Source organism: Lactuca virosa, chromosome 5 (assembly GCF_052849685.1).
Source record: "Lactuca virosa cultivar CGN04683 chromosome 5, Lactuca_virosa_CGN04683_v6, whole genome shotgun sequence".
Taxonomy (NCBI): Eukaryota; Viridiplantae; Streptophyta; class Magnoliopsida; order Asterales; family Asteraceae; genus Lactuca; species Lactuca virosa.
This window is the reverse complement of record NC_136430.1, coordinates 399047164-399067760: the sequence shown is the minus strand read 5'-3', so window position 1 is coordinate 399067760 and position 20597 is coordinate 399047164. Positions and strand designations below refer to the sequence as shown.

The 20597-nt window shown below is 35.0% G+C and overlaps 1 protein-coding gene and 1 pseudogene across 17 annotated transcripts; both read right to left on the bottom strand.

The window, feature by feature from the left end:
* Positions 1–44: 44 nt before the first annotated feature.
* On the bottom strand, positions 45–5988 carry LOC145113865 (vacuolar-sorting receptor 2-like; annotated as a pseudogene). The gene is made up of 8 exons (XR_013710889.1): positions 5647–5988; positions 4887–5564; positions 4678–4786; positions 4433–4586; positions 4215–4321; positions 4048–4113; positions 208–365; positions 45–63 (listed from the first exon to the last, which is right to left on the bottom strand). The product of XR_013710889.1 is annotated as a vacuolar-sorting receptor 2-like (transcript).
* A 9222-nt stretch (positions 5989–15210) lies between these two features.
* On the bottom strand, positions 15211–18199 carry LOC145110973 (uncharacterized). 16 transcript variants are annotated; one of them, XR_013710135.1, is made up of 6 exons: positions 17791–18199; positions 17430–17587; positions 16978–17154; positions 16798–16904; positions 16309–16412; positions 15211–16211 (listed from the first exon to the last, which is right to left on the bottom strand). XR_013710135.1 is itself a non-coding variant. In XM_079047279.1 (5 exons), the coding sequence occupies exons 2-4, from the start codon at positions 17480–17482 to the stop codon at positions 16820–16822; spliced, it is 315 nt and encodes a 104-aa protein (XP_078903405.1). In that variant the 5' UTR covers positions 17483–17513; positions 17791–18199; the 3' UTR covers positions 15211–15518; positions 16798–16819. The 16 variants fall into 16 exon arrangements, 3 of the variants coding, with proteins under 3 accessions (XP_078903405.1, XP_078903406.1, XP_078903404.1); XR_013710134.1 differs by having other exon boundaries at positions 17430–17513; XR_013710136.1 differs by having other exon boundaries at positions 17430–17510.
* Positions 18200–20597: the final 2398 nt, after the last annotated feature.

The window sequence follows — 20597 nt, the reverse complement described above, 5'->3', positions numbered from 1 at the left end:
ATTCATACTGTAGTATAGATTCTACAAACAAATCCATTATCACATTACCAGTTATCAATTAAGCTTGCAAAAGGTAAAAACCAATAAATCATATAACGAATTACTCAAAAAAAACCAATAAGGCTTCAAGTATATGAAGCTAAGAATTTCAGCGAACAGTTCAAACTGAATGAACATTTTGAAAAATAACAAATAACAATCACTTACTTTTGCACTCCTAAATGATACATCTTTTCAGCATCAGGAAATTTCTTCAATTTCTCATAATAAAGAGCATAGGCCTGGTAAAATAGTGACCTCTTGTTCCCAATGTGATTCGCCTTCATGTTCTCCAGAACAGCACCAGGGTCATCAACAAAATCTAACTTCACATACACAACAATAACATAAATATTAAATATGAATGATTTTTCAATCTAAGCACAGTTGCTACAAGAAAACAGATTTCAATTTGTGACAAGGAACTGCAGGAAAAATAGATTTAGGGTTTTGTGCTTACCGGAGCGATGGGAGAAGAGGATCTGCGCCATTGTAGGTTTTGATATCAAAAATCAATGAAGAAAATAGATTTTCCTTGTTGGTGTTGGAGTTATTCGCCATAGTTGGACCTTCAGGTGAGGTATGTGCGTGTGGGAACGTCTGCCAGGCAGGGAGACCTAAACAATTGAATTGACAAAAAAATAAAATTCAAAAACACAGATTTAGATTAAGGGATCGAACAACATACCGATTTTGTGGAATCGAGAACTTACCTGGGAGAAATCGATGATGGCTAAGAGAATAGGGTCGGCTGAATCGATGAAGCACACAGTCAAATTGAGTCCCGATCTTGACGATGGCGATAATTAAATCCCTTCCTCCCACAACCACCGCCTCCACCGATGCCCGGTTCTCGATTTCCTACCTTAAGGCCTAAATCCCTATGGCATCGATCCGGCGATGATTCAAAAACCAAATCACGATTATTGCTCTTTTGTTGATTTAAACCAAATCGAACGAGAAAAAGAGTGAAAGAGAGATAGAGAGAGAGAGAGAGAGAGAGAGAAAGAACGACAACAATCGTAGCTTGAAGATGTACGGTGGGTTGCAGTGCTTCAATGGTAGCTTCACAGGAGAGAGGATGTGCTAGTCGGAGGTGGTTCAGTAATTCTGGATGGAAACGGGAGGGATGTGATTTTGTGGGTGTTGATGGATGAGGCAATAAGGTTTTAAATAAACTAATTTGCCTAAATTAAAGGATAGATGATTTAATAAATAATTTATTAAAATTAAATAATATTTGGCCCATATTAATCCCTACATCCACACAATATTTGAACATCCACATTTAAACCTACCTCTCTCTCTCTCTCTCTCTCTCTCTCTCTCTATATATATATATATATATATATATATATATATATATATATATATATATATATATATATATATATATATATATATATATATATATATATATATATATATAAATGAGGTTTTAGTGAAAATGATGTACATGGTATCTTTATTTTGAGTTTTTTAATAAATGAACGTGAGATTTCTTCAAATTAATTTAGTATATATAAAAGAAATTTTTTCAAAAAAATCCTTAAACTCTAACCCTATTAACGAAAAAGCCATCTTTGATTGTTTAGTTTTAGAAAAGTCTTTCAAATTTTCAGAAAATCTGTAACACCCAGAAATCAGGTAATTCCATTTTCGACCCAAAAGTATAGTTATGTGGCAAGTTAGTACCTTACACCATGTGTACTTGGGGCGTACGCATGACGTAGCTCGTTTAATGAAGTCGCACATTCATGTGAGTACGCTGGGTGTACTCACGAGTACGCTGGGCATACGTAACAACTGATCAAACCCTAATTTTTAGGGCTTGAGCCCTATTTAAATATCCTTATCTCCTCACTACCCTTTCCCTCATCAGCCTCCATCTCCAAAATCGTCCTTTGCTAACCTTAATCCATTGTGTGAGCATTTTGAGCTTGAGAATGTGTATTTTTTTGTTCTTGAAGGAAGGAGGAGATAGTGGAATCATTTTGGAAGCTCAAGGCAACCAAGATCCAGAAGTATCTCACCCTCAAGCATCATTTAAAGGTATAAGGTTTAAAACTTGATGAGTTATTTGCTTAGATCTTGCTAGCCTAGAGTTTGTGTTCATTTTGGTCCCTTAAGCTTAGTGTTCATGAGTATAACTTACTCTAACCATGAAAGTTGTCATTTCAGATGTTTTTAGGTGTTAAGAACCATAAAAATGTGATCTTGATCCCTTTCCTTTCTTCATGCATGAGTTATGAGGTTTTGGTTGTGTATTAAGTTAGGGTTTGGTTGTTGGACTCATTTTATCCATTGAAAGTCATAAAGTTGGAAACTTTATGACTTAGAATGTTATTTGGAGCTTTATATGAGCTTTGGACGTTAAGTCTTAATAGATTAAACGCTTAACAAGAAAGAGTAAATTTAGGCCGAGTACACTGGGCGTACCAGGGAATACGTTGCACGTACTAGCCAAGAACCCTGTAATTTGTATGAATCGCGACTACACCCAGCGTAGTGACTGAGTATGTAGGGCGTACTCAGTCTGCTTTGACTTTCCCTGACTTTTTGACTTTCTGATATTGACATTTGATAAGGGGTTTGACCAAGTTTGACTTAGGGTCATTTTGGGTATTTTGGGTGGTAGATTGAGTTTAGGTAACTGTTTATTGTATAGGTGACCGGTAGAGTCAATAGTTGGAGCTTTGATATGTTCAGCTACATTTCGAACTGTGAGGTGAGTTTCTCCTCACTATACTCGTGGGTCGAAGGCACCAATGCCGACCCACTAGGTTATGTATCCTGGTATATAGGATGATATTATGCTTATTATATGTTAGATATGTCGACATATTGTGGGTGGGTTGAGGCTGTACGGTTTTGTGTTGTCAGCCAAATAACCCGGGCAATCCAATCGGAGATTGTTGTCCAGGGTAATCAGTCGGGATACTGTGGATCCAACATGCAATATGTATATTGGTTTTGTTGTGTGTGGTACTTTGGGGGAACTCACTAAGCTTTGGCTTACATTTTAAGTGTTATGTTTCATGTACTTCAGATGATCGGGGCAAAGTGAAGGCTTGATTGTGCACATCCTTCAGATTTTATAAGATATGATTTTGAGATACTCTGACTTGTGATCTTGACTCTTGGAAACTATGTTTTGTAAACATTTATGGTTTTTGGTTTGGTTTTCAAAAATAAAAATTTTACCTTGATTTTTGGGATGTTACAAAATCCCTGAAAGTCGGCATTAGTCAGGAACAAAGATTTTTTTGAAAGTGTTTACAGGTTTTTTGGGCTAAATTGCAAAAAATAATTAAATAAATAAAAAAAATAAAAAAAAACAGGGATGGTTTTTGCGTCAATGGAACCAACCTTCAAGGACTTTACTGTAGATTTCTCATATTTTGTTGATATTGTTTTTCTTTTCTTGCGGCATATATGCACAAGGTGGATAACAATTTTTAACATGAAATCGATTTGGCATTAGCGAAGTATTTTGTTTCTGTATTATTATATTGGCATGTTTTGATATTTATTGAAAGAAAATATAAAATATTAACAATAATATTTATATTGTATGGAAAATAAATACAAACTAAGAAATGAGATTAAAAAAAAAAAAGATTGGAAGTGTAGTATGAAAAAATAGGAGGTTTTAAGAGTTCAGATCCATTTTGTTTAAATGAAACAAAATAATTTATTTCCTAGCTTCAAAAATGATAGTTTATAATTGTTTTGCTTGCTGTTGCAAATTGAATTTGCTCATGTATTATCCTTTACTGATCGATTCTTGAGAAAAATGTAGTTTATATAACTCACAAATCACTAAACCATGGCAATGTGATCCAGTTCACTGTTCACCATTATATACATATATCTATATAAGATTGAGAGACAATCTTATAACAAACTATTATATAAAATACATGAGATGGTGTCAAAGTATACATATGAACACCAAAAGCACATGCATGCTGCTTAGATTTCTCCATGAGATCCATGAACAGGAACCTCCCCTTCATTACCCAATGGCATATACTGTGACATGATAGCTCTGATTTCCGAGTCCATGTATCTCTGCATCAAGATTACATATATTAATTAGTTTCATGAAAGTGGAAAAATGGTCACAAAAATAAAAATAGCTTAATACAAGGAAAAGGTAAATGTGTACGTACTCGAACTCTATATTTGTAGAATGTATATCCAACAACTCCAATAGCGGCCACACCAAGAACAACAGTCCATGCAAAACCCCACCCAACACTTGTAGCAACATCTTTGCCTATTTCCCATTTATGCAACAAACTTTCACTTTTATACCAGTAAATGCAACAATGTTTTACTTGAGTATTTTGTTTGAAATTATGGAGAAAATTTGAAGCTCTATACTAACCATGACTCAAACAAATTGGTGGCTCTGTGGTCTCTTTAAATCCTGAACAGATGGCTTTTAGAACTGCTTTTTTATCAAGTTTACCTCTATATTCTCTGTTGTTTATTACAAGAGTTGGAAGGATCATCACATCCCCACGAATACCTTTCTCTATCTTTATATATACATGAACATGAAAGATCATATCATCACATATGCAAACTACAAATCCACAAAAAAAAAGAATATATATTTTTAGACCACACCTGTGCTTGCTGCTCAGCCTTGAGGACTGCATTTTCAGCATCTGCTTCTGGATCACCCATGCATTCATCAATTTTCTTGAGATCAACTCCTAATTAAGAAGCACATGGACTCAAAATTAGACAAAGAATTAAGCAGTATTCAAATATTTATATAAAAACCATAACGTATAAATAGACTAATTTATCACCAAAATGTTTGCACAACTCACCAAGTGACTTCATCCGCACAATCTTTTGTGAATTTATGCTCCTTCATCGAGCAATTTGTAGCAAAATCTGTCACAAAATCCCATCAAACCCACGGTTTTCCACTTTCATGCACTACTTTATAAAAACAAGCATGGCGTAAATTTTGAACAACAACATCTTTCCCTTCATACCCTTTACTAAACTCATGCTCTACATCTGGAGCACAATATCTTCCATGGTTGATACAATGAGACTTGCACTTTGTGCTTGAAACATACTCCTCAGGGCAAAACCATGTGGTGTGAACCGAGTGTACCCTTTTCTCTCAAGTATTTGAGCAACTCCTTTAAAGCTTTTAACAAAATATTTATGGGTATCACACTTGGGCCCACACTCATCATTGCTATTTGTCCAAAACTCGTATTCGACCCTTTCATCAGCGTAAGGGAGAGCTTCTCTCCGATCAAGATTCACAAAAACAAGGCCATTGTTTTCTAAAGCTTTCTTGATTGAAACCCCAAGTGAGTTGCTTATGAGTACTGATGGGATGGTTATGTTTTGTACGCAAGGAGGATCTTCTCCTTCTCCATCTTTGGGAAAATCCATGGTGATCAAGTCTCTAGGCCAGTCATCTGCAACTAGAATGCCTGAAGCCCCTGCGTTTTGTGCATTCCATGCCTTCAACGTGAAGTAACAATCTGAAAATTCAAGAAACAGATATCATAAAGAAAAATAAAACATGATAAAGCATGATGTGGTTAATTAAAGTATTATTATTACCACCGCGATCTGCAAGAAGAAAAACGGGGAGGCTACCGGGTTTCTTTGATATCAAAGGGATATGATCAGTGAAGTTGTTGCAAGCAAGTTGATTGAATTTTGGATATACAACTAATCCGCTTAATGGTCCTCCATATCGAGGAACGCCAAAATCACCGATTGCACATTCATATGTATCTCTTAAATTCTCAGGTGCAATCACCTTCAAACTGTTCTTCTCGACCACAAAATTACACAAACAAGATCCATACATAAACAAAAACCAAACATAAATTACAAACCCTAACTTCGCCGCTTTCATAATTTTCACTTTTATGAAACGACCCTCGTTCCAAAAGCTTTAAACTAAAAGAAACTCAATAACAAAAACTTAAGGTTAGTAAAATTGGCCAAAAGATTTTGACCAAGATGATATGATCACGCTCAAATGTATGTAATTAACGAACCCAATGGTAAGAGTTGATTTTGAAGACAATTTGAACACAAAATTCAAATAATCTACAGATAATCAAAATAGAAATTTTTCTTCACGTTGATGTCAAATTCACATGGATATTTAGCTAAATTTTGAAGGGAAAAGGGTAAGCGGCTTTCGACGTGAGCGTGTGTTCTTTATGCTATGTACATTGTACAACATTGGAGACTACGATGATCTCTTCTCTACGAGTGGAAAGCAGACAACAGAGAGCTCCAGGTTGCAGCGGAGAAAACTAAACTGCCATTTAAATAAATTCTTTAGTTAATTACGTAATTCACTTATTAACAAAATTCGAAATAGATGTCTGCTAATAAATTCCAGGGCAAAATGACACAAATGCCCTACGAATTTTATAGGATTGGTCTATTTAGTCCCTAAACTATTTTTGTGGCTTTATGAGGGAATGAAGTCGTGTTTGTATTACGTCATTTTGGCCAAAGTGAAGGATCATACTGTTACCCCTTTCCACATTAACATTTTGTTGACCAATTTCCCCATATTGACTTTGAATTTTCCCAATTTGTTGGCAAAACTTTTTGAATTTTCCTAATTTGTTGGCAAAACTTTGTCACATCACCAATTCTCCTCCAATTGAGTTCATTAATTTGGAGAAATTCTCAAGACTATCACGTCGGTGTCAAGATAAACATCACAGTATTTGTATAACAAACAAAGTGGAAGATGTTTTGGCCTAATCGCAGCTTTCACCACTGAATCCTCTGTAATTTCATATAGTGCCTTCAATAAAGTCATAAACCCTTCTGTATAAAATGGATATTGAAACACCTCTCCTTCGACCTCATGCTTCCTCTCCTTCGACCTCATGCCCTCCATCATCCATTCCTGTGCATTCACAACTACTTCTTCTTCCTCCAAAATCTTCATCGGTCTTTCCAACTGGCATTCTGAATCTAACTTCGCCATTATCATCCGGGATATATACAGTAAAGTCCCAATATTTTCATCGATTTGACAAGAAAGTCCTAAACTTTATTTTTTTGACAGTAAAGTCCAAATTACCGGCAGTTTTTGACACTTTTACCCTTTTTTCCCGGTTAGCCGGTAATTAGGACTTTTTTGTCAAAAAAAAATAAAGTTTAGGACTTTCTTGTCAAATCGTCAATTAGGACTTTACTGTCCAAAAAATAAAGTTTAGGACTTTCTTGTCAAATCGTTAAAAATATTGGGACTTTAGTGTATATATAATTTTTTTTGGTTAGAAATTTAATGGTATAATACTCTTTAAGCATAAGAGTTATTAAAACATTCTCTAATCAGTTAGATCCTATTGAAATCCTTAACGTTTGCTTCTTGTTAAATCGTTTTTTAAATCTCAACAAACCGACATTGAAAAAAATTGAGATAATCAAGAAAGAAAGAACCTGGGTTCGGTTTCTTATTTCTCCATTTTTGGGACAGCAAAAAACCAACACAACCTTGGTTCTTTCTTTCTTTTTTATTATCTCCATTTTTTTCAATGTTTGTTTGTTGAGATTAAAAAAACGATTTAATAAGAAGCAAATGTTAAGGATTTCAATAGGATCTAGCTGACTAGAAAAGATTTTAATAACTCTTATGCTTAAAGAGTATCCTACCATTAAATTTCTAACAAAAAAAAGGAGATACACACTAAAGTCCTATTATTTTCAACGATTTGACAAGAAAGTCCTAGACTTTATTTTTTTGACAATAAAGTCCTAATTGACAATTTGACAAAAAGTCCTAAACTTTATTTTTTTTGACAAAAAAGTCCTAATTACCGGCTAACCGGGAAAAAAGGGTGAAAGTGTCAAAAATTGCCGGTAATTTGGACTTTACTGTCAAAAAAATAAAGTTTAGGAGTTTCTTGTCAAATCGATGAAAATATTGGGACTTTAGTGTATATATCCCTTATCATCCTCAACCTATCTCTCTTCTCCATTTCTCTTTCACCTAATAGTTTCACTGGTTCACCTAACTGCCTTAGTCTCATGTTTCTCTCTAAACAACCTGCTATCTTCTGAGGTTTCGTATTCGGGACTTGATTTGTCACCATCTTCATCGGAATCGGCGTTTTCGTTTGTAGTCTTTGCAACGTCGCCATTTTGTGGACGAATAGAGGGAAGAAAGGCAAGTAAACGTGGGATTGAGGGAGGCAAATGAGGGAGTATTGGGATGTGAGGGATTGAAGCGAATGGAGGTGTGATTACGGTTGAGATTTGTGGAATCGAAGATTCAACTGGTGCGATTTGGTTGTGGAGGTGAATTGGTGGCATCAGGTTTAGAGTTTTTCTTGTCGTCGATCTCCATTGCTATGTCATCGGTGATATGGCAAGTTTTGTCTATAAACATGCTAAAACAAGTAAAGGGGACTAAAAAAGACGGGTTGCCAATGAATTGGTTCCTCGTTGAGCCACGAAAATAGTTTAGGGATTAAATAGACCAACCCTAGAAAATTCGTAGGGCATTTGTGTCATTTTCCCTAAATTCCAGGTGGCAGCTGTTTTTGGTTTTTAGGGTATATCTATTATTTATTTTATAGAGAACAAATGATGAAATCGTTCTTATAGTTTGTCAAACTTGCAAGTTCGGTGCTTAAACATTTTTATACTTAGACTATCCTTATAATTTGAATCGTTGTGTTTTTAGTCCGACACACATTTTATTATTTTTTATTATTTTATTATTATTATTATTTCATTTTAAAATAAAATAAAATATACTCACCACATCCCCCACCCCGCTTCTAATCTCTTTCTCTCTCTCTCTCCCTCTCCCTGTCTCTCTCTCTCTCTCTCTCTCACACACACACACACATTGATCTTGAAAAACACTCGAGACACCATGTTACCCACTTCGATTGGAAACCACCCACCACTGCTGGAAACCACCTAAAACACTGAAAACCACTTACCACTGTTGATAACCACTTTGTTATGTCTCTCATCTATCTAGAAGCACCTTCCTCCGTCTCTCCACTGCTTGAAGCCCCCCCCTCCTCCCCCATTTGCCTCTCCACTACCTTCTACGACGAAAATCTCAAGCCATTGTTGCCGGAGTAGCTGAAATAGAAGGTCACCCGACGACATGAATCGGAACCTTAGGCGGTTTTACATTAGGTTGTTCTTCTTTTCTCTCCGGATCTACTTATTAATTGTCTTGGATATGTCTTCCATAAACGTTGTTGAAGACGTTGTTGGATCCGTTGGCAGAGACGTTGTCAGATACGTTGCCAGAGACATTGCCTTTTCCATCGTCTTCATATATATCTCCTTTTGGCATATCCACCACCGATGAAGACGAAGCTAGTGAGGGGTAGAGAGAAGCGTTGACGTAAGAGAAATCTATAGGAGAAGTCAACGGGAAACCCTTTAGTACCGACGATGGCGACCGTGAGGATTTTAGAGACAGAGTGGGAGGATTTTAGAGACAGAGTGGAGAGAAGCTCCGACGACACTCTGGTGGTGGTAAGATGAGATCCAAATTTAGAGTTCTATTTCTTCTTTAACTAAAATGAGAGAGTAACACCCCGCTCCCGAGTTGAAGCAAAGAAAAGAAGAGAAGAGAAAAGAAAGTAAGGAGAGAAAAGAACAGAAAAGAAAGGAAAACAAATTTGTCTTTTGTGCTCCCGAGTTGGAGAGAAATGGAAGTAAAGTTAAACATTTTATTCTTTCTTTTCAAATCCTCCAAAATCGGAAGGAAAGTTAGGAGGGAAAGTGATCCTTCCATTTCCTTCCACTTCCTTCCTTTAATGAAACTCGAGAGCATCAATCTCTCTTACTTTCCTCTCATTTCCACCCATTTCCTTTCTTTTCTCTCCTTAAGTTGAACTCGGGAGCGGGGTGTAAGAGATAAGGTGAGAGAGAAGAGGAAGAGATAGTTGGGGTGGGGTTAGGAGTGAGACTCATGTATTTATTACTTAATTCTTTTTTCTACTTTCTTTAAATATTAAATAATAAAAAAATGAAAAATGAAATACAAAGGGTGACATAGGCTTTTTATCTCTACAAATGACTAAAAACGCAACAAAATGATATGTTAGAGATGGTCTATGTGCAAAAAGAAAAGAAGTTAGGGTCCGAACTCGTAATTTTAACAAACCAGATGGATGATTTCAGTAATTTATTCTTTTTTAGACAAAATTACATATCATTATCGTTTGGTAAAAAGTATAAACAAAAAAATATATAATCGTAAGTCTTTTTGAAGAATTTTTAACATGGTTAGGATACAATAATAATAACATTGCTAATAATATATACACATATTATAAAATAAGTGTCGAAGGGACACATGTCACACCCCCGGCGGGTGGCGAAAATGTCGGGTTGTGCGACGTTAAGATGTTGGATCATGGATACAAAATTATATTGAATAGTACACAAATATTATGCAAACGTTACTTTTTATTCATGAGGTAATATAAGATACACATGTATTCAAGGTACATATACGTTACGGAAGTAAAGCATAATAATAAAACACACAGGTACTCAAGGCATCTTGTTGCATCACCGGGGTCTTGCTCATCTCCTTCGGGACCCATTCTTCTGAGAATACATTTGGTTTGAAATGTGAACATAATGTTGGTGAATTCACAGGTTCTGTATATTGATAAATATTTTGTGGAGTTGGTTATGTTAGCGTTGTTGTTTTCCTGAACTCGCATACTTGAGTTGTATTCTATCGCTACTTTCTTGGGTTTATTTCTTAGCAGTAGTTTTTAGATAGATTAGTTTAACAACGTTACGATGAGTTCTTATAATCGAGCTATGATTGTTGTTGTCATCCGCCCAGATTCCCGATGCTTCATTAGACGTCGTCCGTTTTTGGAAAGTTATGCAGACACCGACTGCTGTCGGTTTGTAGCTAGCAACTGCAGGTGGAGGTGTCAACTCTGTATAGATCAATACATATATTCCCTGCACACTTAAGATTAACAATTATAGGTTTGGGGCTTATAGATAAATGTATTCAGCTAGGGGATGAATCGTGTCTCATCTAACACTTGTTTGTGTAAGCCTCCACTGGTCGATCATGTTGTTGTTCTTTGTTGTATTTATGCAAGATACTTACTATATATATCAGTGTTGCAGAAATCGGCCTTGGCGGCCGATTAATCGGCGATTAATCGTTTGGCGGCCTCGAACCGATTACGATTAGGGGGCTTGACGGAAATTCGTCAAAATCGGTCAAACTCGGGCTTGGCGGCCTTGGCGATCCTCGGCGTTCATAGGCGGGAAATATTTAAAAAATTCAAAAAAAAATAATTTTCAAATATTACACCAAAATTTTAAAATTTTAAATTTTAAGCTTTCAAAATTTAAAATATTATAATAAAATTTTTAAAAATTCAAAATTTTAAAATTTAAAATTTTCAAATACTTAATTTTTAGGAAATATTAATTTTTTAAATAATTTTTTTAATAATTTAGGGTCCCCGATTAATCCACGCCGAGTCTGATTAATCGTTTATCGTCAGTCGACCGTCGAGCTACCGCCGAACGATTTTTACAACCTTGATATATATATATATATATATATATATATATATATATATATATATATATATATATATATATACATTATCATATACATATATATATATATATAACTAAGTTAGCGTGTTTTGCGTAGCCGAGTATTTGGGTAGAGTAACCATTAGGTACTAAGCTTATCTAAAGGTTGCCTATAGTAATGACCAGAGAAAAAGCGTTTCCTGGCAACTGACCACCGTAACAACTAGGTATGATGTTTTTTATTAGTGTAAGTCGGCATAACAACTAGGCATAATATTATCCCTAAAAGATAGGCAGGGTATCTACTGGGCATCATATCATCCTAATGTTCTAGGCATAATCATATAACTAAGGTTATACATTTAGCAATATTTATGAAAGCGATATTTTATAACATGTATCCCCCCTTCCCCCGGTAAAAGGATTGAAAACAGTAAAGTGGGGTTGTGAACCCACCATTGATGTAGGGTAGAATTCAAGAGTCTGGGACTTGGGAGATGCTCGAGAATTAGTGGCATGGAAATCGAGAGAGAATGAGAGAGATCTTTGAGGTGTGAGAATAGAATTGTCGGGACTTGCTATTTATAGCAAAATCTGGATTGCGCGCCGCGCAAGTGCACGTGACCCACAAGGAGCTGCCACGTGTCCCCCTCTCCTCGTGCCACGTCGTCCGTATCCTGACAAATCCAGTCGTCAGGTGTGCGTCGCGCACTGCGCGCAGGTGCACGTGAGGGTAAAAATCAAACTTTAAAAATTCTTAACTCTCGCATACGAGCTCCGTTTTCAACGACTCTTATAGTGTATGTCTCGACGTACACTACAACTTTCCTTTTGGTCATTTTGGCTAATTATAACTTTCGTTTTTAGCCTATATTTTATAACCGTTATGATTTTATAAAAATCATAACTCTGTTATACGGCTTCCATATTAGGCGTTCTTTGTCTCAAAATTCCTACTATGAGTAGTAATATGTTTCTCCTTTTGGTGACTTATATCAAAAATCAATTGTTCTTTTCGTAGTTTTTGACGTTGTAACTTTTTATGTGCGGAAGATTTTTTATTTACCATAAAAATCATATCTCTTCCACACTAAGTCAGATTTTTACGAAGTTTAAATTTTTGGAATCGTGGCAACGCGTATATTCTAAAAATGTTAACATGCTCTCAAGGTGACACGATTTTTCGTGCACTTAATTTTGAGCCTAATTATTGACGTAATTAAGGACAAAATCGAATATATATCTAATTATATATCGAAAGGTTACGTAGTTGTCATATTACATGCTGCTGACAGTGTTAGATTCTAACGGCAGTTGGTGACATATTTTTTCGGGTTGTCACAACACATCTATGATATTTTATCAGCAAACTTTTAGTAAATTAACAAACAATTTTTTACCGGAGCCAATCGTAGAAATATGGGTAAGTTTGATTTTTGGACACGACGAATTGGTGGAAAACCAACTTATATATGGTCGATGACAAACTAGATACATACAAGCCTTATGCTTTCATTGTATACTTCAAGTTAATTAATAAGTTCTTGTTTATAAACTTTGGAAAACGATTGTGTTTGCCTCCCTCATCCCACCCCATCTACACTTGTTTTTTGTGAGATGTCGTGCTTGGAGGTGTTAACACACCAATTAGGATCAACATTTACTATTAGGGAAGTTTCCTTTTTTATTTGAATCAAGATTTGATAGCATCCAAAATTAGTTCGGGTAACAATTGTAACACCTCATCTTAAAATACATTGGAAATAGCAGCATACTTTGCAAATCATAATATTTTAAAGAAACATCATTGTGTTACGACCAAAAATTCACACACCATAAGTAAATAATTCAAGTTACAAGGGTGTTACGCCAAAATTTTAAAGAAACATCTTCGTAACACTTACTTTTAACATCTGAGACATATAAAAATAATACGTTAGTCTCATAAGTCTAATGATTAGCATGAGTATTATTACTCATATAAATATATAAAACCTTAAGCATTGAACATTATCATAATTAGGAGCTAATGTAATAGGTAAAATATCATAATTTGAATGTTATAATCTTATGTCTGAACCTATCATACTCATCCCATTTGCAACCCATAAACATGAAATTCCATTATAATGTGGAATAAACTTTTGTAAACGACTTTGCTTGTAAGCATCATGTAAAATCTTTAAAATTCCTATTCCATGCAGTTATATATATATATATATATATATATATATATATATATATATATATATATATATATATATATATATATTAGTAGGCGACCCGCGCGATGCGGCGGCGGCGATTGTTTTACTTCTGCAAATGTTTTGGGCGGCGATTCGTTTCCGTTCCTCGGGTGCCGTTATACAATCCATTTGATGGATCGAGATTCCGTAACAGCATTATCGCGTATCCAACTTTTAGTTGTAGGTAATGAGGGAAACCACTAACAGAAAGCGTGTTCAAGAATTCCATAGGGTAAAAGTTATTTATCTCCTCTACGGTTTCATCAAAATTATAGTAATTATCAATCGGAGACCGGGACAATATTTTGAATAACACTAAGTGATGCAACGGCTGGCTAACGTTTGGGGGGGGGGGGGGGGCAATGAATTTTTTTTTGCATAGAGTTTTCTTTTCGGTAATTTGTTCTCTCTCGAAGGCGTCAAATAATTTTCATGCGTCAAGTACATTCCTTTCAAATCTCAAAATGCTTTCTCGAAATCCAAATACATAAGCAAGCATTTGGAAACCGAAATATTTAGAGATGGAGATTCTTGATTTTAGTCAGGTATTTGTAAGATGTTGATACTAAGGACACACGTATATACATTCCGCGTGTATCAGATCTTTACATTCATCAAGTTTATGATACCTTTGAAGTTAGAAAGATTACAAGAAGCACTATGATTAGCAACATTCTTTTAATCAATAAATGTCTAAATTCTTTCCTGTTATGGAATTGTACTTTTAAAAGTCATATCATCCTAGGCCATTGATCTTCCAAAAGTTTTTGAAGTACCTGGATACCCTCTTTTTTTAATTACTATTAACAGTTATTTGGTGAATAAAAACATCCAACTTTCTTTTTGAACTACACATTCAGACCTTGAATTAAAATATTGGAGACCATGAACCAAGATATTATTAAACTAAATTTTCAATATTTTTATAATATTATCACTAAAAACTAAATATTTTCGACAACAGAGTTTATGTCTAAATCTGCTTAAGCGACAATTTTAGCAGCACGAGGCAAAGAGAAGAAACACAAACTAAGATTGAAGGCTTTAGGGACAGATTAGTCCACTAACAATGCTACTAAAAAACACAGCTATCAACCACATCTAGGGAATAAGTCAATGGAAATTTTGCCCAAACATAAGGGGCATTTTATTCAAAACTCAAACTAATACTTTATTAACAGCAAGACCACATTAATCAAATCTGGGACCATAAGTTCAAAAATAGCAGGAGCATATCAGAGGCATATTAGTGAAAACCATACTTAAACATAAGAAACAACAGCAACATATCAGAGGCATATCAGTCAAAACCCCACCAAAACTTGAGAAGCAGCAGCAAACAGGAGCAAACAACATAACATTAGCAACTTTAATTAAAATTTTCCATCTGTGTCCCAGATATACAAAAGATAGTATAAGCTCATCAGTCAGAAATGATATTAGAGATGCCATAGATAGTAATAAGATTTCCTAAAGTTTTTCCCCATCTATCCACACTTGAAGTGGTTTCATTGAACGGAAATGGTTGTAACAGCAAAGAGGACCGAATTAAAGGTAACAACATCTTCTGTAAAATTTGATCAGGCAGGATAATTTGGAGCTAGCTTAATAATTTGGTTGGTTTATTCCAACTTTCTCACTTTTCTGGACCTGTATATACACATATTCAAAAAAGTTGATCATAAAAAAAGATATCAATTGTAAAAAGTATTTGGTCATGAGATAGTAGCCAAAAGATTTTGAGTTTACTTTAAACTCACATAAATTTCATTGAAATAATAGCAATTCAAGACCATCTACAACTATTTACACTAAAAATTGAAATAGCAAAAAGATATCTAACCAACCCTCATCAGATTTTTTTTTCAGCTGGAGTCTTTACCCCTTACAAGTCCATACAAACCCAAAGAGTATAAAATAAGCATGCAGGTTAAACTATAGGAATCGAATAAAATACTAATCTATAACTAAAATCGTAATCATGATCAAACATCAATTAAACATAATCAAACATCAAATAATCATAAACAAACTTTAAAATTAAGAAAATTTTGGGATATGTTTGGGTTTATATGGGTTAAAAGTAAAGGAAGGGAGAGAGGTTAACATGGATTTGCTTTTTGCAAAGGAGCGCACATGGTTGGACTGAGAACAATCGACGGTAACGGTTGTTGACCTGGTGTCGTGGCAGTGGAGAAGGTTGGCTGGTGGTTGTTTAGCGTTAGTGAGAATAGGGGCGTTGACATACAGTCACCTTCATCAAGCTTTGAAGTCAGATCATCAGCTTCCACAGTTCATAACAATCATTAGTGTCACCATACTTTATCATTATAGACATGTAATCTACAAGTATATTGATTAAAATAAAGTAAAATATGCATTTAAATCTAAACAAACAATCAATCACATCAAAAAAAATTATTCCGGTAAATAACCTTACCAGAATCAACAGGTGCAACATGACCATTAACATATTTCCCAAATTTTGTTATGTGTTGACCTCAAAAATAATAAAACAAAGATGAATGAGATGATCTTTAGGACCTAAAGAGGAAATATACACAGAAAAATAAGTGAATAAGCACTAATTTCCAATGTGATTCTTATAAGTCATGACCAAATATCGTTGCAACATAATAGAAAAAAAAGAATCAAAAGACAATGAAAGCACACATAAAACAAAATAATAATAAGAATATGTGTTTGAGGGAGTAACTAAGAAAACTAAAAAATGAGCTAGGTAGCCAAACAGAAGGCTTATCGTGCAATGCAGTTTCCATGTAAAATATCTATTGCATCTGGCCATCAATGTTGATTTTGTGTTTGTACAAAAGTATGTATGGTTAGATGCAAAAAATCAAATTATATACCAAAAACAAATAAAAATACATTACTTGGACATGAAAGGTTTATTAGATGTTCTCCAAACCTTAACATGTGATAAAGAAACATCAATAATGGCTATAGTCTTGAAGGGGCTTTGTATCAGTTGTAGTGCAGTAAAGCCCCAATAATACATACAAATTCAGTTCAAACCTAAATCAGAAACATAAAACTTATGATATGTTCAAAAAAAAACTAATTCAGAAAGAGAGAAAGGGTGCCCTACTTGGGGTTTTGTTCCAAATCTACCTTAAATATTTGGTGACAGCAGCATAAACGGTGGTGGCTGGCAGATTTGTGGTGGTAAGTGTGACCGGTGGTGCTCTGAGATTTAAAGTTTTCAGAAGCCATGAACAAACTAACCCCAATTTCCTTTAAGGTACTCCTAGATTTTTCGAACATCCTGCAAAAAAAAAAAATAATAAAATAAAATAAAAAAACCTTAGTAAAACTGTCGAACCTTCGATTGTCCCTTTAAACAATGTCAATGATGAGAAATGTTAGAGATTATCTACAAAATCTTTTGCAACTTTCTCAGATACACATGCATCAGGCGTTTCTGTTTAGAGATAAACACAAAGAATGTCGAAGAGCTCACAACCAAAACTCTAAATCAGCGATTAATAGACAAAATAAGAGAGAAAATTGAGGGTAAACTTCATTGTTCATTAGGTTTACCAGGGAGAAGGTGGTGGTTGTTCGACAATTGTGAAAGTTGTGGTGTCTTCCATGGATGCTTATGACGACATTGTAGAATTCCTTCTTCAAAATAGCACAACAAAATTAATCTAATCAGATATGACGGGCCTTTCATCCACTGCACTTCTTTAAACAATCTAATGAATGAAACAAAAGGAATCACCAAAAAAAATTAAAACCTAATGGTTTAGGCGTTGTCTTTGATATCTCTTTCAAATCAAAACCCTAAATTAGAAAAACCACAATACATATTGAAAAATAGTTTCAAAGAAACAATCATCTTTATTTACACTCGTCATTAACTTTTGGGGCAAAAAAATCCGGTTAAGGAATTTATTACCTTTTTTTACTGAAGAGCATAGCAGAGGAGCATAATGCTTAGCCACCAGTTGCTAGCGGAGATGGGAGCAACAACGATGGCAGTGTCGATGACGATGAGTAGTGGCAGGGTTGGAGAGTGAGTCGGGGTGGAGAGATTCGGATATAGATGATGGTGAGGGTTCCTTGCAAGAAAAGCGGGGCGATGGAAGAGTGATGGTGGAGATAGCGGTCAGATACGATGAATGGTGCAAGGTTGGAGACTGGATGGTGGTTCATTGCTGGCGCATAACGGTTACTTGGGTGGATGAGGGCGATGACTTGGGCGGATGTGGGAAACGGCGACGGCTCTCAGATTAGGGTTTTTGAGTATTTGATTGAGAGAAATTGTGGCTTTAGAGATATACAGGAGAAACGAAATTAGTGTTTAGAATTCGGATTTAATTCTGAAACGTATACGATTATATATATATATATATATATATATATATATATATATATATATATATATATATATATATATATATATATGATAAGCATAACAATGATTGTATAAGATGTAATACGATCTTGTACCTCTTAAATTTCAAAAAATGTTGAATATGCTTTATATAATATATATATATATATATATATATATATATATATAGAGAGAGAGAGGAATAATCATTTGAGAACTCAAAGTTTCCCAAGAACTCGAGAACCAAACGAAGGCCGTTAGATCAAAATAATTAAAGGTTATGATGATTTATGGCATTTTCGTAAATAACAAAGGGAAAAAAGAGGCGGGGGCATCTTATTTCACATGAATCAGGGGCATTTTAGAGACAACCTAATATACCGTCTCAGATGCCAGATCTGTTCCTGGTTCAAATCGGAAGACAAGATGGAGATCAAAAATCTAATCGGCGACCACCTCCTTCGCTCTCCAGAAAATCGACGCCAAATCCTCCTTCTTCGCCACACATTCTCTCATCCTCACCGGAGATCCATCTTCGTCTCATCTCCGACCTCAATCACCATCGATTTTGCTACAAACGGTGTCATTTTGACTTCGTCGGATGGTGTTGGTTGCCTCTGCCTCCATCTGATTGTGGAACTGTCTTCGTCTCACCTCTGCCAGAAATCTTTCTCAGTCTATCGTTGCCTCACGCCCTCACCTCTTCAATTTCAGTTACAGTTAATACCAAAAACTTAGGGTTTGCAATTGTTTTCTGTCCACGATTTCAATCTCGTGTTAGGATTCTAAATCAACAGAATCAACATTTCAGATACTATCTTCAACAGCGATGGAGCTCTCGATGAAGTTCATCTCAAGTAAAAAGCATCTGGCATAGCTCTCTGTTCTGTTCTCAATGATATTCCTAATTCTAAAAGGGTAATGTTTCCGATTTTTCAATTATATTGTAATTTTCTCTTTCTTTTTTATGTATCTGGTCTATTGATTCCTCTATCGATCCGGTAGATATAGAAACGATCTTCCAATCGCATTTGAGGTTCACTTCACTAGCCGATCAACTGTGACGGCTTATTGAGGAGTTTCAGGGCGGCGATTTCATATATTGAGGGTATATCGAAACAAGTTATTCACAAAAGGCATCTGATTATTGCAACAATTCACCAACTCTGATCTCTCCACTTTCGATTATGTTTCAAATTGTATCATCTTTTGAATTTGGTCTTCTGGTAGGTATTTATAACCTCTTCTTAGCTTTTCTCGATTTATGAGTTCAAACTTTTGTTTATAGTTCCAATTCAGTAAATTAGTTTTTGATTTTGTATAAATATATTCGTTCATAGATGTTTCTCTTATGATGGCAACTATTTCTAGGCTATTATTTATGCGACTGTAAGGCCATTTATGAAGAGTATATTTCTAAGAACTACGAGAATGGTGGTTGAGCTGTAGTGGCTGGAATTTGTGTGTGTGTGTGTGTCCAGAGATGCTATGGTAAAATTATATGGCTTTTTATTCTATACATCTTAAATATGGATCATGATATGAATTTTTTTGGATATTGGTGATGATCTAACATATATTCTTGTTGCTATTAATCCTTTCTGACAGTTAAAGAGATTTCAATATAATAATTATGTCTAAACGGGTGGTAATTACAGGTAAGGCTTTGCAGAAATTATTTAGATTACTTTGTTTTGTATTAATACGATATGATGTTGGTCCTAATAATTTTTTATTTGACATGGATCTTGTTGTAGGAGTTATGCTAGTGTTGTTTCTGCAACTCTTCCTCCATCCGGCTCCTTTGAAAATCACATAAATCGGATGACAATCAATTTAAGTGGACAGAGTGTGGAAGATGGAATTTATTATTTGAAAAAGCACCTTATATTTGGTGTGTATTGTGGAAGTAAGCACCTTATTTACGCATTGTGTTTTGAAACGTCTCCCAATCATAGCATTTTGCTTTCAGTTTTTTCCTTATTATGACACTATACTTTCAAAAGTCTGCCCAATTATAGCAGTGAAAATTGCTTTGTATTAATAGGAAGAAACGAAAGTAGGATGCTATGATGTACAAATCAATGGAAGTATGTTGCTATGTATTGAAGTTAACCCAACAACAAACATGACATCACTATCTTAAACCCTGAAAAACTCGGTATCTTTCTTGGAGGCTCTTCTGGTTTTCCACCATCATCATCCACCATAATAGTCCAGGCACCAATGTCAGCACCAACACTTGTTGTCCTTCTATGCCCTATGCCCTGAAACTTTGCTCTCATGTTTCTCATCAAGGTATTGTACTTTTGAAGGATGCTTTTGTTTCTGAATTTTATTTCTTGCATTTGGTATTGAATTTTCTTGTG

Excerpts from the sequence above, each read along its gene's own strand:
- LOC145110973 (XM_079047279.1), bottom strand. The coding sequence starts at position 17,482 with ATGGAAGACACCACAACTTTCACAATTGTCGAACAACCACCACCTTCT. Across the intron at positions 17,155-17,429 it reads CAACCACCACCTTCTCCCTG|GATGTTCGAAAAATCTAGGA; the intron begins GTAAACCTAATG and ends TTTTTTTTGCAG. Across the intron at positions 16,905-16,977 it reads GATTTGGAACAAAACCCCAA|GTTTGAACTGAATTTGTATG; the intron begins GTAGGGCACCCT and ends TTTCTGATTTAG.